Source organism: Aplidium turbinatum, chromosome 14, assembly GCF_918807975.1.
Source record: "Aplidium turbinatum chromosome 14, kaAplTurb1.1, whole genome shotgun sequence".
NCBI lineage: Eukaryota > Metazoa > Chordata > Ascidiacea > Aplousobranchia > Polyclinidae > Aplidium > Aplidium turbinatum.
The window spans coordinates 16,600,214-16,616,176 of record NC_137485.1 but is presented as its reverse complement, the minus strand read 5'-3'; the positions used below and the strand labels follow the sequence as shown (position 1 = coordinate 16,616,176).

At 37.5% G+C, this 15,963-nt stretch overlaps 1 protein-coding gene across 1 annotated transcript; it reads left to right on the top strand.

Moving 5' to 3' along the window:
• Window positions 1-2,104: 2,104 nt before the first annotated feature.
• LOC145783256 (NIPA-like protein 2) lies at window positions 2,105-14,890 on the top strand. Its single transcript, XM_082595074.1, has 9 exons — window positions 2,105-2,520; window positions 3,402-3,505; window positions 6,212-6,380; window positions 8,119-8,327; window positions 8,932-9,085; window positions 10,929-10,999; window positions 11,755-11,865; window positions 12,179-12,388; window positions 12,782-14,890. The coding sequence occupies exons 1-9, from the start codon at window positions 2,439-2,441 to the stop codon at window positions 13,025-13,027; spliced, it is 1,356 nt and encodes a 451-aa protein (XP_082451200.1). The 5' UTR covers window positions 2,105-2,438; the 3' UTR covers window positions 13,028-14,890.
• The last annotated feature ends 1,073 nt before the right edge of the window (window positions 14,891-15,963 follow it).

Below are 15,963 nucleotides of genomic sequence, written 5' to 3'. Positions count from 1 at the left end.
TGTTGAATTATAATGGAATGACTCATTTTGTAGTCGCCCAAATCAAGATGATGCATTTATGAATATTATGAAAAAAATTAAAGACTTTGTAAATTTTGATGCCGAGGCAACTGTATCATGACAATTGGGCAGTTTTATAAATAGACTATGATCAGATAATTTAATATTTTTTGTTGCCCAAATGTAAACGATACAGTTATGTAAATGGGAAAAATTAAGGCAGTGGCTATTTGACCTGCGCCGGCCTTTTAATCTGAAACACTGTTTAACCGGCTCCGGTCTTTTAATCTGAAACACTATTTAACCAGCTCTGGTCTTTTAATCTGAAACACTATTTAACCGGCTCCAGTCTTTCAATCTGAAACACTATATGACCGATACAGGCCTTAAAACTCGTGTTTTTTTCCGGCAGCCGTTGTGGCCTACCGAGAGCTCCTTCTCGGCGGCCAAATCTGCGCGCTTGGAGGCCAAAATACAAATAACGATAGCACAAGTAAATAGAATTAAACTGGTAACAATGCTAAAATGATCACTTAGCGTTGTTGAAGTCTGGGCAACGTTCTGCTATAGAATCGTTGTACCACGCAATAACTGCTTTAGCGGGATTGTAATCCGGTATTGCCGGACCATCTAACGACACTAAATTGTTTCAACTGTATACCGCCTTTCATAAAACCTGACCATTTATACCGTTATGATGTCACCATTGAGGGTGTGACGTCACTAACCCACAGCGGAAACACTTCTCAACTGAGACACACTGTTTTCCCCTCAGATGTCACCTAACCTACCCAGACAACAAAATCCGTCATTTTTGCATTGATTCTACGTTTGCAGTCGTTAAATCAGGGTAAAAATGAAGAATTTTGTTGTCTGGGTAGTTCTCGTTTTTAACAACAATTCAATGTCCGACAACATTGAATCGACATAAAAACGACAATATTGCCAGCCGATGTAAATTAGCACTTCGGATTAACACTTTGTTAAAATAAACGTCGGGAATTACAAACAAGACTTATAGCTGGTGATCGCAGCTGTATATATTCGATACAATAGCAAATGTTTCCGCACAATACAACAGTGGTGATTATGACGCGCTGACCTAATTCTGCGTCACTCTTTGATACTAGATATTTTCGACAGTTAATCCACGATCATTCTATTGCGAAATTAAACAATTAGCTAGAAGAAACCAGCGGTCAAATTGGCCGACTGAGGAGGTAGCACCGGCGGTCATTCAAGCACTACTTAGCGGCGATGGCCGCCGGCTGATTTAAGGCTTGGCCGATATCATATATAACCTACATTACTGTGGTTGTTCACGAAAAAGCCACTGCCTTAAATTAATGAATTTGTTCATTTTGGGGAAACTGCCTCACGCTAATTTGGGCAGTTGCAGAAACAGACTAATCAGTTTTATCAAATAAAAATGTTTTGAGCTGCCCAAATCAACACGATGCATTTGTGAAAATTAATAAAATTAGCTATATATAGCAAATTTTGCGTTTTGATTTGGGCAGTTTCACAAAAGTATTAGAGACATATTTTAGTGGCTGCCCAAATTGGCATGATGCTGTTGGTTAAATGCATTTCTTACTACAGTTTGATCACCATGCGATACAATACATCAATATTGTGTGGCCAAATGAAGATTTTGCGGCACATTTCTTGTGCAAATAAGAGGCTGTACTTAGTTTGATAGGTAAAAGATATTAATTTATAGTTTTTCTTAATGCATGCAATTTTGTAGCTTTTCATATAGCAATTTTTGCCCTAATAATTGCAAGATTTTGCCGAATTTGCGACGTTTTGAAACAACAGGGGGGCGGCTGCCCCCCTGGCTCGTACGGCTATGGTGGTGGATGACATGGTCTGCGGTCTCTTCCGTGGCACCACACTCGCATTCGGATGAAGGAGCCAGGCCCCACTTGTGCATGTCCGAACGAAAGCGGCCGACGCCAGTTCGCAGGCGGTTAAGCCTGACCCACGCAAGCCTTGCGAGGGACATCCCTGGTGGACGGGGATCGGCGTCGGGTATGAAGTCACGGAGCGTGGAGGTGTGGTTTTGCCACTCCGTGTTCCACGTGTGGTTCGTCCAGTGTTCCCCACTTAAACCAAGTTCTTCTTCGTTCTTCGTACTTTTACCCTTGTCGAGTTTATGATCAGTCTCTAGTGTTTATTTGTAAAATACAGTAAAATAAAGGTAGCCTGATTGGTAGTATTAAACTGTTTTGTTCATGAACTAATCCCAGTCACAGCCAAAATGTGAGCAAAGGTAATTTAATATCGCAGCTAGCTTACAGTTAGGCCTATAGTCTTAATCATTCATGGTTTTGCAGCTAATCTTAAAAATACTAAGCATTTCAACATCCCAACTAATACATCAAATGAGATTTATGTCTTTGAAAAATTTTGAAATGTAAACCTAATCATGCACTATGGGTAGGACCCACAAAACAGAAGCTCCACTGATTATTGCCATTAACCAAACACTATCAACTTTAATCAACACTAAACAAGGTATGTTTACAATAATCTAGTACAATATAATAAGTACTAGTATATTGCAATGCGAGTTTCGGTTTTGTATAGTTTTAAGCCACCACAACTTGAGAGGCAGTATTTTCTAATGTTGTGACATGTTAAAAACATAAAACTCACAATATTAAATGCAATTTTTTGGGTTACTTTCTACACTAGCTTGTAATTAATTTGCTTCAAGGTTTTTTTTTATTTATAAATGTTTTGCTTCCTGCTGTCTGGCTGTTTCCAGGCTTACACTTAAAGGTTAAAGATTTACTGTGCGTAAAAAAAGCTTAGTAAATAATGCGATGACTGCAACAACATGTGGACCCTGATAAAAGCACTTCTCAATGACATATTTATTTTTATGCCACTTGAAAGTTAGGATATATTATATACCATTTGTTTTAATAAAAGACAAAGTTTTTCTAAAAACATAATTTGAAAACTAAAAGACAAGTCACATAGTTAGCGTAAAAAGATAAAACTTACACAAGTTGTGATAACATTATTGATAAACAAACTGCTAAATTTTTTTCTTTTTAATTTTTTTCAAGAACAAAATATTTACAAATTTATGAAGTGGACGGAATTACCTTGATGATCGCAAATACGCACATGGCCTCTACATGTTTGTATTGTGTAAAAAAACAAACTGTTGAACTGTACGTAGAACAGTGACAATCAAACATAGTTCTTGACTAGTGTGAAACAAATAACTGAATAATCAAGTGATGAGAGTACTGGTATGACATTCGACAAAATGTTACAAGTGTATCTATAATTATTTGTACTGCATGTTATCACAATGGACATAAAACAAAATGATTATATACTAATACGATATTATAAATATATAAGCAAAAATATTTTTCCAGCTGTCATTACCACACATGGCCTGTCTTCGGAGGATTACTATAAAATTGGTGCTGCGGTGGCTGTTCTTGGCAATATTGTAATTGCAGTTTCTTTGAATGTGCAGGTAACAATTACTGGTACTTTAATTTCAATCAATATCATTTCATTTTAATTTCAATCAGTGTATTTGCTGGCACCCAAACATATAACAACAGAGTTTTTTTTTTTTTTTTGTTAGCAGCTATAATTTTGATGCTTCTGTTTACAAATACTGTGCAGTAGACTGGTTCAAAAAGTAACTTTTTTTTCAAAGTTTTAAATCGTACCCTGCCGAGTGGTTCCATGTAACCCTTGTGCATTTTTTTAGTGTTAATAAATATTCCAAGATGCCCCAAGCCCCTTAACCACTTGCAGGTGGATGATGTGTATTTACGCTGTTTTCCATAAGTATAAAAAGAAAGCCGTATGTACAAGAGGTCAAAATTTCCCCATTTTGTGGGATTTTGGAAAACTTCCATCTTCATACAGACGATTGTATTTTATTTGACAGCTTGTTCATCATGAAACGCTGTTTACTTTTTTTTTGCTGTGACTTTCCGGTCATTTGTCCAAAATTTCAGAATTAGGATATCTCCAAAACGGCCCATTCCCTTTGAAAGCAAATGCCTATAAATAGCACAACTGCTGATCTTTGTCAATACTTGCACCTAGTGGATGGAATAATTTACAGACAACATCACTTCAACAAGCAGAAACTTCACTCTATCAATCTCTCAATATTTTTCAAAACATTTTTACCCTAGCAAGCCTCGAAATTCGTTTTTGTTGACGGCGGACAAACATGTCCGGTCTGAGCAGCTATCTCGGCGGACTAATTAAGTCTCACGGCGGACACACCAGTTTTAGCGTCGATCATCATGCTTAATCACTTTATCTTGATAATTCACCATTTGAGAACTATAGCTACAGTTTAGAAGGCTTTTTAAAATTTCAGCGAAGTCACTCTGAAAGGCTTTCATCAGACCAACGACGTGCGCTTAAAGAGTCAAAGCGCCGTGTAGCTGCTTAATACGCCGCATAACTGATTAACTTCCACCGAACGAGGTCGTGTGGCTTCTTGCGTCACAATACTCTGAGCACGAGCCGGAAAACTTCTACAATAACGCTACTATTTTCTACTGTGTAAAGTTTCACTTGGCTTTTTTCTTTAGGTTTATTTTTGTGTGTCATGTGAGCGAAAGTGAATTTTCCCTGGGCCTTGTCTTTCTTACTGTAATATCAAAACTTGACAAATTTTGCTGCATCTTGCTGTAATAGCCTACTCGTATAAATATAATTTTGTAACCAACCTTGCTTTATCAATGTTACTCGAGATCAAAGCCAGCCATTGTGACGTAAGACTTAACTAAGTTGCGCGTGATGGGTCTGCTACTATTCGGTGAGTCCGATTTGGTGAGTCTGATTCGGTGAGTTCCTAACCTCTAACCCAGGGGCGTGCAACTGTTTATCGCAATGGGCCACAACATACAATTATAATGATGCTGAGGGCCAGTCTATCGAATAACACATGAATTTATGTGAACAACTTATTTAATGGAAAAATACACACAATCAAGTTACACATTGAGTTTCAGATATCTTGAAGCTCAGTTTTGTAACAAGCCCAATGTCTTTCTTGTAACCGTGAAATACCTCTTGCTGTTTGCTCAAAGACTTTTTCAACTGCTGCATTTTGTCAACCCGTAATTGACCCACAATGCTATCATAATTAGCAGAGTGTTTTGCACATTAGTGTCGCTTGATATTATACTCTTTCATTACTGCTATAGTGTTTTGACAAATCAGGCAAACTACATCTTGATTGTGTTGAACAACGAAGTAATTTATACACCACTCATTGTTGAACTTCCGCCTTTCATAATCAACCTTCCTTTTCTTACTTGTAGTCATTTTTACCATGCTAAGCTTTTTGTAGAATAAATATTAATATATTCACCACACTGCACCCATAAAGTAAGATTTATGTTACTGAATCATTGCCAGAAGAACAAGGCGGTTTTCTACAACGCTTACTAATGACGCAACAATAATGCTAATGATGTAATAATGCTAAAAGTCAATAATGCTAATGATGATGTTACAAATAACAACATCCTCCGATCTAACAGTGAAAAGTGTTTAAAAATAATGGGCTACTTGATGAAGAATGTGCGGGCCACGTAAATGGGTACCGCGGGCCGTGCTCTGGCCCGCGGGCCGTATGTTGCACGCCTCTGCTCTAACCCCTAGGACTCACCGAATTGGACTCACCGAAACGGGCCATGCCGGCGCGTGATTGGTGTAGATTGTAGAAGTACCTGTACTCCCATCGATTCTTAGCGAAGAATTCACCATTGTTATGCTGATTCAATGTCATCAATCGTTGAAGTAACATAAAAATCGCTAGAATGCGCGGGAAATTATATTCTTGCAACAACTGTTCGTGCTATGCAATGACGATTTGTATCGCTCCTGTGTTGTTTTTCGGTGGACAAATATGACCGATCTAGATGGTACTTCCTGCGGACATGTCCGCCGTGAATTTCGAGGCCTGCTTCGGTCTTTTTACTGTTAGTGACCCTTTTTAAGAGGGTGAGACTATCATTTTTGGACCATTTTTTGGACCAGAAGTCTACAATATGGCTATTTGCTGTTGCAACAACAAGTCATGTATAACTTTTTGAATTTTGTTTGTTTTGATTGAATTTATTTCAATCCTTTACACCACTACAAACGCTGAACAAGTTTCATCCAAGAACAATAAGCAGGGTATTACTGTATTTTTGCGCAGAAATTTGCCCACAGAAGACAGGCCGACCAAGCGACCGGATCATTATGTGGTCCGGGAAGTTATTTGTGTTCCGGTGTGTGGTGGATTGGTATTTTGTTGATGGTACTTGGAGAAATTGGTAACTTTGTTGCTTATGGAATTGCACCAGCTTCAGTTGTTGCTCCATTAGGTTGGTTGCTCATTAATTTGTACTTTGCAAACGTTATTAAGACTTGATTCAGCATAGTTTTAGAGCAATGCCATAGTCTCATCATCACCATCATCGGTCATGCCTGAATAAGGCGTCGGCTACCATGAATCTCCACAACGATCGATTGTCCATACTCCATAGTTCTTGTTAAGTTTACGAAATCTTGGTTTGTCCGTGTTGAAAGATTTTTGAAGATTTCTAAACGTGGACGCACCGGTGCCTCTGATCAGGAAGTCGCCACATCATTGCCGAATGTTCAATTTTGTGTTTGCGGTAGACATGCCCGATAAATGTCATTTGCCTTTTTTTGATAGTTGTGATGAGGACGCCAGGGGTGCACCCAGAGCCATACGCGCCGACTTCCAGGGGGGCCGAGGGGCGGCGCCCCCCGTAAATTTATGGTTGAGGGGCAACAAAAATGGTTATTACAAGTGGTGTTTCAAAGATAAAACACTTTGCGAAAGAGATTTAGATCATTTAAACAGACTTAAAGAATGCCGAAAGCGAAAGATAGCCTACGTTGCTCTTGCCCGCAAAACAGCAGCTGATCGCATGGCTTTCTCATACGGTATGGAAAGTTCAAAGTAGAAGGTAGAGTAACTTACGCTGCTGGAATAGTCACGTAACTATTCACTGCAATATTAAGTAAACCAGCTAAATTAGACGCGCAATTTTCAATGAGGTCTTCCCGCTGTGAGATCAATTATGATTCAACAGAATGCATTGTTTTTTTCACGATGTGTAAGAATTAAATCGAAAACCGATAAAAGAAAAGGTGTTTAACTTGGTCGCTTCCGCCGACGCCATTTCACCTTCCGTAATCTACGTCGGCAATTTCCCGCAGCAAAATGCGTTCATTTTGTAAACTGCCTGGAAAAAACAGCTTGTTCCGTGTATAAGTTCAACTGTCTTTTTGAGGTGAACATCACTTGCGAACATCTCGACCTATACTCGACAGTATTCGACTATAAAGACTTTCGATAAAAAACAAGAGAAAACACTTCGCCGTTGTTAACGCTTTGAAGGTAAGTAATTAGCAAAACGAGGTTAATAAAACTGATAGCTGATCATGATTTTTTGCGTTTTATTTCGATAACTTCACTGTCTTGATCGTTGTTATGCCCTCGCAGGAAAGGAAATTAATCGGCTTGTTTTCCAACTGTTCCAATTATGACCTAACAATATCAATTTTTTTACGTCTAGGCGTCCTGCATGCGTAAAACTAATCGTTTCAAGCAGCGGTTTTAATAAATTCGGTTTGCGACCTAGGTGTCAGTATAAACAAGACAGTAAGCTTAATCAAAGACTATTTTAATTGAGTAAAATAGCGTTACGGTTATGACGTCATCACCTTTCTCGCCCCCCAAGGTTTTTTGAAAAGTCGGCGCCTATGCCCAGAGCGTCTCCACACTTCTTTGTTAGTGATCTTATCCATTCAGTTAATTCCCATCATTCTCCATATGAATCAAATTTCACCACTGTTGATCTTCCTTTGCAAAACAGCCACAGTCTACCATTGCAAAATAGATATATGTTTTAAACAGCAACTGTTGTATGGTAAAAATGTATTGTATGTATATGTGATAAATCGACTTCTAATGTGATGATGTGTGATGTGATGACTGATGATGTGATTCATCACTTGTACTTATGTTTATTTTCTTTTTCTCCATCCAAAATGAAATATCTGCTGACTGACTTAACTAATTTTTTTCAGGTTGTGTGGCAGTTATTGCAAATGGAGCTTTTGCCGTTGTCTTTAATAACGAAGTGCTCCGTATGCAAGACATGATGGGTGCAGCGTTTGCCGTAGCAGGAAGTTTTTTGATTGTTCAATTTTCCGACCAACCCGACCCTGTTCTGAACGCTCAACAAATTGTGGAACATCTTGGAGCCTGGCAGTTCATCATATACATGTTCGTTGAGGTAAAAGCATGGCGTTTGAACACCATATGGTGTGAAAGTTTGCGTTAGTGTGGTTATGGGAACTGTGTCATGTGTAGGATACGCTTATGTCTCAGCGAAGTGAGATTTTTCTTAAGAGTGGAGATTTGCCTGGGCCCTCACTTGTTATAACAGTTATTTTTTAGGGTGACCGGTGAAGTAACCTAACTTGAAATCAGCTTGAGAAGCAATTGCTTTCAGTATCCTACATAAATCAAAGCATTTGCAGACTCCCAATAAGCAGCTACTGTATCAAAGCCTCCAGTATTATTAAAATCTTGCTGTCAATGTAAATTTTAAAACTATTAAAAGCCAACATAGTATATACCCCACAATGCACCAAATGTGTTTTGATTGCAATTTCAAAGTGTGAGTTTCAATTTTCTACAAGGCCTGAATGTTTAATCCATAACATGTCTGCATTTATTTTATAATTAAACATATAATAACTGCCATATATGTATAATGTATATTTTATAGGTATGCTCTTAATCTTCTAAGTATTACTGGAATTCAATTTTTGCAATTTATAACCCATATCAATACAGATACAAAACTATATGGCAACACAATCAACTTTGTTTAGATTATCACTTTCACCATGCTCCTGTTTTTACGATCCTTCAAGCGCTTTGAAGACGGTTCTGTGATGCTGCTCTTACTTTTGGTTGCCATTTTGGGATCGTTTACAGTAATAAGTGCTAAAGCAGTATCGGGGATGTTAGCTCTCTCTATTCAAGGTATGTGGTGCAGACCAGATACCCCAACGGTTGTTGTGCCTGCCTGTTCCCCATCTCTCATATCGCCTTGTGGTGCAGTAAACATGAATGTGCAATTTGTGCATGTCATGAATTACTTAAGACTCAACTTGAGCTGATACTTTCTGATAAACCAGGAATTAACACTTGACTCATCACAATCTTTATCAAGAATATATCTTGTCATTCCGAGTTGGAAGGATTTGCTAATTTCTATTTCATGCATACTTTACCTAAATCTTCTGCTGATACATGTTACCGATAGGCTACAATACATGGATATTGGATACCTACTTAAATGTTATACTTCACTTTTATATATCTATATGCAGGTTTTTTTTAAGATTTGGTTTGGGTGACCGCTAAGTAGTTTTAAGAGACCCCAAGTGTTTCATTTAAATACCAAAAAATAGCCATATTTGCTTAAGACATAGCGAGAAACAACCATTACTTTTCTACTGTAGTTGCAAGTCCAAATTTTGGGAAACCGCTGGAGAAATTTGGGGGACCGTTTCGGTCCCCCAAAACACCTTAAAAAAAACACCTTAAAGATATATGACAATCTGATAGTTGAGCAAGTCTTAACGCGGTCTGAATGTCACAGGACATAGTTGTTTTTTTGGGTTGCGCTGTTGAAATGTATTGCTTACATTGCTGGGATAGCAAAATTAAATCTCTGACTTTAGCATGGCAAATTTAAAGGCGCCAATAACGACAAAACTTTTATTTCTTACCTCGATTATCAGCACGTTTGAAGTGAAATTTCAATGGCAATTAGAACAGTCTGGTATCCCGCAGTTAATATTGTACCCTGCTATATTGTGAAGAACACATGAGAATAGTTAGTTACACTCTTATGACAAGTAAAAACACGGATGTGGTTTTCTCCAGAAATCCAATAAACATTACATGGGCACGTGCATCATTCCTTAACATTTGTGAAATATTTCTTGAAGATCAAACAGGAAGATCTTCTAAAATACTAGGCAATGTTAGTTCAATGTCGAGACTTAAGTCCAATATTAGTCGAGACTTAAGTCCAGTCGATGAAGAAACGGATTGATGCCTTTCAGCTACAGTCCATGTTCAGAATTTATTGGAGGCAAGAGGTCACCAATGATCAAGCATTATCAAAATTCAAGTAAAAAAAAAAGTGTTACAAATGATTGAAAGAAAAACATTGGCACATTTCTGACACACAATGAGATTAAAGTGCATTAGTTTACATCATTACAAAAATGATGGTGGAAAAAGGCAGAAGCAGACGAAGAGTAATCTGAACATCAAACGTTACAAAAAAGAGAAAATATAAAAATTTTCCTTAAAAAGTGTTCATGACCCATGGCCAGTGGCGTTGCTTCTCCTAGTTTTTGTTTTGTATGGTGTTCAATAAATAGTAGGCCTCATGTTGAAAGTGCGTTGTTGCCAACTCAACACCGTACATCAGTTCGGTTTATTTCTAATGCTTGCCATAACTAAGGTGGAAGCGACAAAACGTGAAATTTGGTAAGATCACGACACCGACTAGCGATAAGTGACTCGCCTCATGTATAATTTTTTTTATGCAATACTAGCACTGTAAGCGATACCTCTGAACAGCGCCTCGTCAACAACAGACACCAAAAATAACCAAGTCTCAGCGTCATCTGGTATGGTGGCAGACAGATACCATTCTTCGGATTCGCGACATTTGGAACGCGTCATAATGCCGTGTGCGTACCGATAGACCAGTCATTATTTTAGGTTATCGTTTGCTAATTTAAAGTTGCAGTTTATTGAAAGTGGGTTTATTTCATGAGATCTTAAATGCATTTTGTTATTTTAGGAAATTCTCAATTTACCAATGCTACACTTTATATTATGGCGTTAGTTTTGGCTGTCACCACCATTTTTCAGGTATTTTTACTTTTTTTATGTCAAGACATTTTATGTACGAGCCTTATATACATTTTAATTTTGCACTTCTATAGTTTCAGTAATAAGGTGTACTTTCTTAACCTTAGTGGCCGGGCCGGTTGCATCAGTGATTGAAATTTTTTACAATAATGCGAAATTGTTAGGATTTAGCTTCCAAAAAGGCATTTTCAAACTGAAGATAAAAATTCCTTTCATAAATTTTGAGAAAGCTTGGAAGCTGAATCACGTCATTCTCCAAAAGCCGACTCCCAAGTAAAGATAAAAAGCATTTCCACGCAACATGATATGCTGTCATGCCTTGCACTATGAACATATGTGTTTTTACGTGTTTCCTGAAGACAGCTTCACCATACGCACTGCGGCCTACCCAGTCTGGTTGTCAGGCTTATTTAGGTTACTTCTTGATTCGTTGTCGCTTTCATCTTCTTGAATCTTATTTCAATTTTGCTTTAAAGTGATGATTTTTGAAGTTTGCCTTATAGGCTTATATTTGCATACAGTAGCCATTAACAATTAAATACAAACTGATAACCATTTAACTATTGCATTAACCCTCAAATTGGAAGCCAACCTAATTTATTTCTTCCTGCAGTACAATATCCCAACTTTATGATTGCGTCTACAACATTACAACAATAAAAAGATTGCATAGTCCCAAAGGTGGCTTGTTGTTTCATATCACTGACCAAGTGCAAAAGCGTGTTTCTAATTGTTGTTTCCTAACCCTATTTTAGGTCAAATATTTAAATGAGGCCATGGCTAAGTTTGATATTGCAACTGTCGTGCCAATCAACTTTGTCCTTTTCACCATCAGTGCCATTACTGCCGGAGCCATATTCTATCAAGTGTGTATTTTTTTATGGTATAAACAAGTATATAACAACGTAAGAGTGACATTTTGTTGAATATTTTTATTCATCTTCAATCCACTTACAGTGACCAGCACAGCATACTTCGTAACGTTAGACATCCTTTTTTGCAGTAGACTTGGCATTTACTAGGTTGTTTTTGTTTCCTGTGGTGCACACTGTACGTTATACAACTATACACATCACGTGTTGTACATTGTACAAGTGCTGCACATGGATGAACGCTACAGGTGTATGTATGTTGATTCTAATAGGAAATTCTTGCGACATTTACCCTTTATTGTATCAGGAATTTTTTAACCGCCCTGGAGTTATGATTGCCATTTTTCTGTTCGGATGCGGGCTGTCATTCATCGGCGTCGTGTTTATAACTTTTGATAAAGAAAATTCGGAAGCAGATCCTACTTCCTTCCATCTTGAAATGATGCCCAACTTCATCCGTTCTCTTGCTCCGTCTATGCGAATATTGAATGTACAACCTCAGACTGACTCTGACCAGGTAAAATATGAGAAAATCAAACCATGTAACATGATGGCCTATATCACGATGTAAAAGATGGTAGAAAGTGCGAACATTTTCTGCAGTGGCAGGGGCGGGCAATTAATATGGCTGAAGGGCCACTTTGATAAGTCTGTTTGTGGCTGAAGGGAAGGCCAGAACTTCTACTTTGATCGCAAAATAAATAAAACAACAATCAAGAAAAGTTTACAGAAAAGATTTTTTTTTTTTTTTTAAATTAGGATAAACTTCTTCAGTTCGTCGATAAGTTCAATGCACCTCAAAATCCCGTAGTCTTCTAAGTTACTTTAAATTGAAAATCTTTTTGACAATCAAACATCGAAGAGTATCATATACTGTATTTATAACTACATCAACTTTTGTTCTTTTCAGGTTATTTCTTATACTGAAGACGCGCCGTTACTCCAACGGGACGAAACTATCACTCGCTATGATGTTGGGGCCGAAAAAGTTGTTTTTCCTGACTTTTCTTCAAGTGCAAACAATGATAGCAATGCACCATCATCCTCCATCGCTCTTCCAACAGGTCATGTCACTGAAGAAATCATCGATTCGTCTCCTCATCCCAAAAACTCTACTTCTAACGATCAAGAGGATGAAACTGAAGATACTTCTTAGGTTCTATTTTTTGTATATATTTTGCCTGGAGAGCAAGTGGGATATTTTGATCCAAAGGATTCTCCACGATCCAGAGAGTATAAATTAGATCTTCCTGGTTTCCAGATCCTGGTTCCAAGACGAGATCATCCATTCATCCACTGCTATATGCATGAATGCTCCTCTTCAACTCCAATTGTTGTTTAGACATTAGAGATCTTTTCTTGTTAAATGTTTATAACCCTAGACCAGCGATGCCATGTTGAAATAGGTTTTCCACTTAACTTGTGCTTGGTTAAGAAAAAGTATTTCACTGTTTTATTGCTAGCTTCTTTCAATTTAGCTTTGAACCTATGCTTTTAACTACCGCTGGAAACAAATCAAATCTACCAACAGCCTACGAAAACCACGATATTTTAACGTTGAATTAGCGTTTATTTATTTGTGCAATACCTTATTTTCTTGGCCTCAAGGAGACCTATTTTGCCACGTGACCTACAAATCTAACATGTCGATTTGCCTTTCCATGTCTTTTCCGAATATCGCTTGTTTACCTTGTCTAAGCAGTGAGCACCCCTGGTCTAAACGTGTATTCTCGTTGCCTTCAACCCGTCCTTGCAGCGCCAAATATTCGATCTTACGAATCATATGACCAAGAAAGTGAAGCTGCTTGGATCTGGCCTTACCACCCGTTCTTAATCTGCCGGACAAGATTCTTTGATATAATATTTAATATTGGGTGACGGCCACTCTGTCGTGCTTGGCAGACTATTCCACCAAGGCCGTCTTATTTTGATGTTCGAATTGCAATCTTTCATGCAAAGCACGTGCAATTATTTTACCATTACCTGTTTGACACATCACGTGGTAGCTTTTAGCGTGCAGAAATTGTTTGCGTGAGATCAGCCTACATTGGAATTTATAAATAATTTGGTTTGTGATGTATAAAGTCGTATGTGTTATCCTTATAGTATTTTTGGGTTGAAATTTGGAGTTTTCTCCATAACTCTTAGCCAGCTAGTATTAAGGTTTTACACATGCGATATTTGCAACCTGTGGTTTTGCTTTTACACTTGATGCTGACAGCAACTGGTCAAAAGTGACAAAGAAAAGACTATGTCTCACTTAACCTTTACAAAAAGATTGCTTGGTCCAATTTTGTCGGCATTTATGTCATTTGTCAATTTTAAACTTGAAGCCATGAATCTGAACTGGGTATTTTTTTTCCACCATGTTGCAATATGATAATAACAATCATGCCAAAACTTATTTTTTTGTACATTTTGCACTTTTACGTTTTCATGCAGTTGCACGTTTGAATTCTACTTTGCCTTTTACCTGGGAGGCCTTAAGCTGTTGCATTGTTTGTACTAACATTTTATCTATGCCTTCATGTTTCAACGTTCTCCAATATAAAAGCCTTGATCGTAAAGTATGAATTTGTTTGTCTTTACTTTTAATTAATCTTAAAACACAAGATATGTGATATACTGTAATTTGAATTAATTGCATAAGTTCTTGTACTTAACTTGTTAAGGTATTTCCAGGTATTTCGAAGAAATCCTAGTTTTAGTTATTAGGTGACACTAATTCTTCAGCAATTCTTTTGATGTGGGGAAACCTGTGCGATTTGAACTCCTTGGTGCAGGGATTTCAAATGCTCAATAACGGTTGTAGGCCACTTAGTAGCCTACCGATATTTCTCAACTATTTGTGCAATCATTTACACTTAGCCTAGTTTTTACCTAAATTGACAAATAAATTGCGTAGCCTACATTGTTGGATTTTCATTTAATATAGCGTAGGTTGCACATTTTGTTTCCTTAGTTTTTACGTGTTGTATTAACAATCATCTTGTTTCAGCATTGTCGAATACATTTTTGTTGCAGCTTTTCTTATATCGAAGCTCCCGGTGTCTTGGTCCATGTGGTGAAGAAAGAACGATTTAGAAACTTAGCCAGCATAAACAAGTAGACACATTCAGAATAAGGTTGTACGAGGTACATGGTTTGTTTATACCGTTCAAGAAACGATGACAATAAAAAAACAATCCGGTTTCATCAGCGACGAAATTAAACTATCGGCTAAAATTTCGCAGCGTTTGATAAACGCGAAAAGAGTCTTTCTTATCAAGGCCTCAAATGTATTATAGTTATAACTTACGACAAGTACAAGTTAAGACCGACAAGTTATAACCGTACGACAAGAGATTTGAAGCTCACTGATGTGACGAGGCAGTCCACATAAAAATTAAAATACGAAACAAATTGTTATACGCAACTCAAAGACGATGAAAACGAGAATACAAAAAAATTATTTCATAGTTGGCTTCCCTACATATGCATAGACTACAATACGATCGAAGTAAGGTATTTTAGAAACAACTTAAATTTGTGGTGGATACCGAAATAGAGCAAAATCCAGAAAGCGGAGCTGTTTCGTGCCGCACTCTTGCAGAAATTGAGCGAGTATTCAGTCAGATGAACATTGTAAAATCAAAGTTGAGAAACAGAATGACCACTGAACTGTAAAATGCAATTTTGATTTCCAGACTAGATTGAAAAAGTCCACAAAGCATGCTATGACTACAAAATTCCAGAAACTGTGACAAGTCTTGTTGGCAGTTGTTTGATAGATAGCCTAATAATAATGCGGAAACTTGTGTTTATGTGGATAACTTCTTTGCAGAATCCATTTCAAACTTGTAAACTTTTTTACGTTATTGTTTTTTTTTAGGTTCATGTCTTTTAGGTGTAGACAGTTAGGTGCTTGCCAAATAGGTGGGCACACTGTGGCGTCAGGATATTTTAAGTGTTGTGTCATATTGTTTGTTGTAAAACAGAATATAAGCTTATCCAAATGAAATGAGTAACCTAGCTGTTGAAAACTAACAGAATATCGTCAATGCAAGCTGAGTGTGGGAGGCTAATCTTACTGATGTCATCTGAGACTGATTG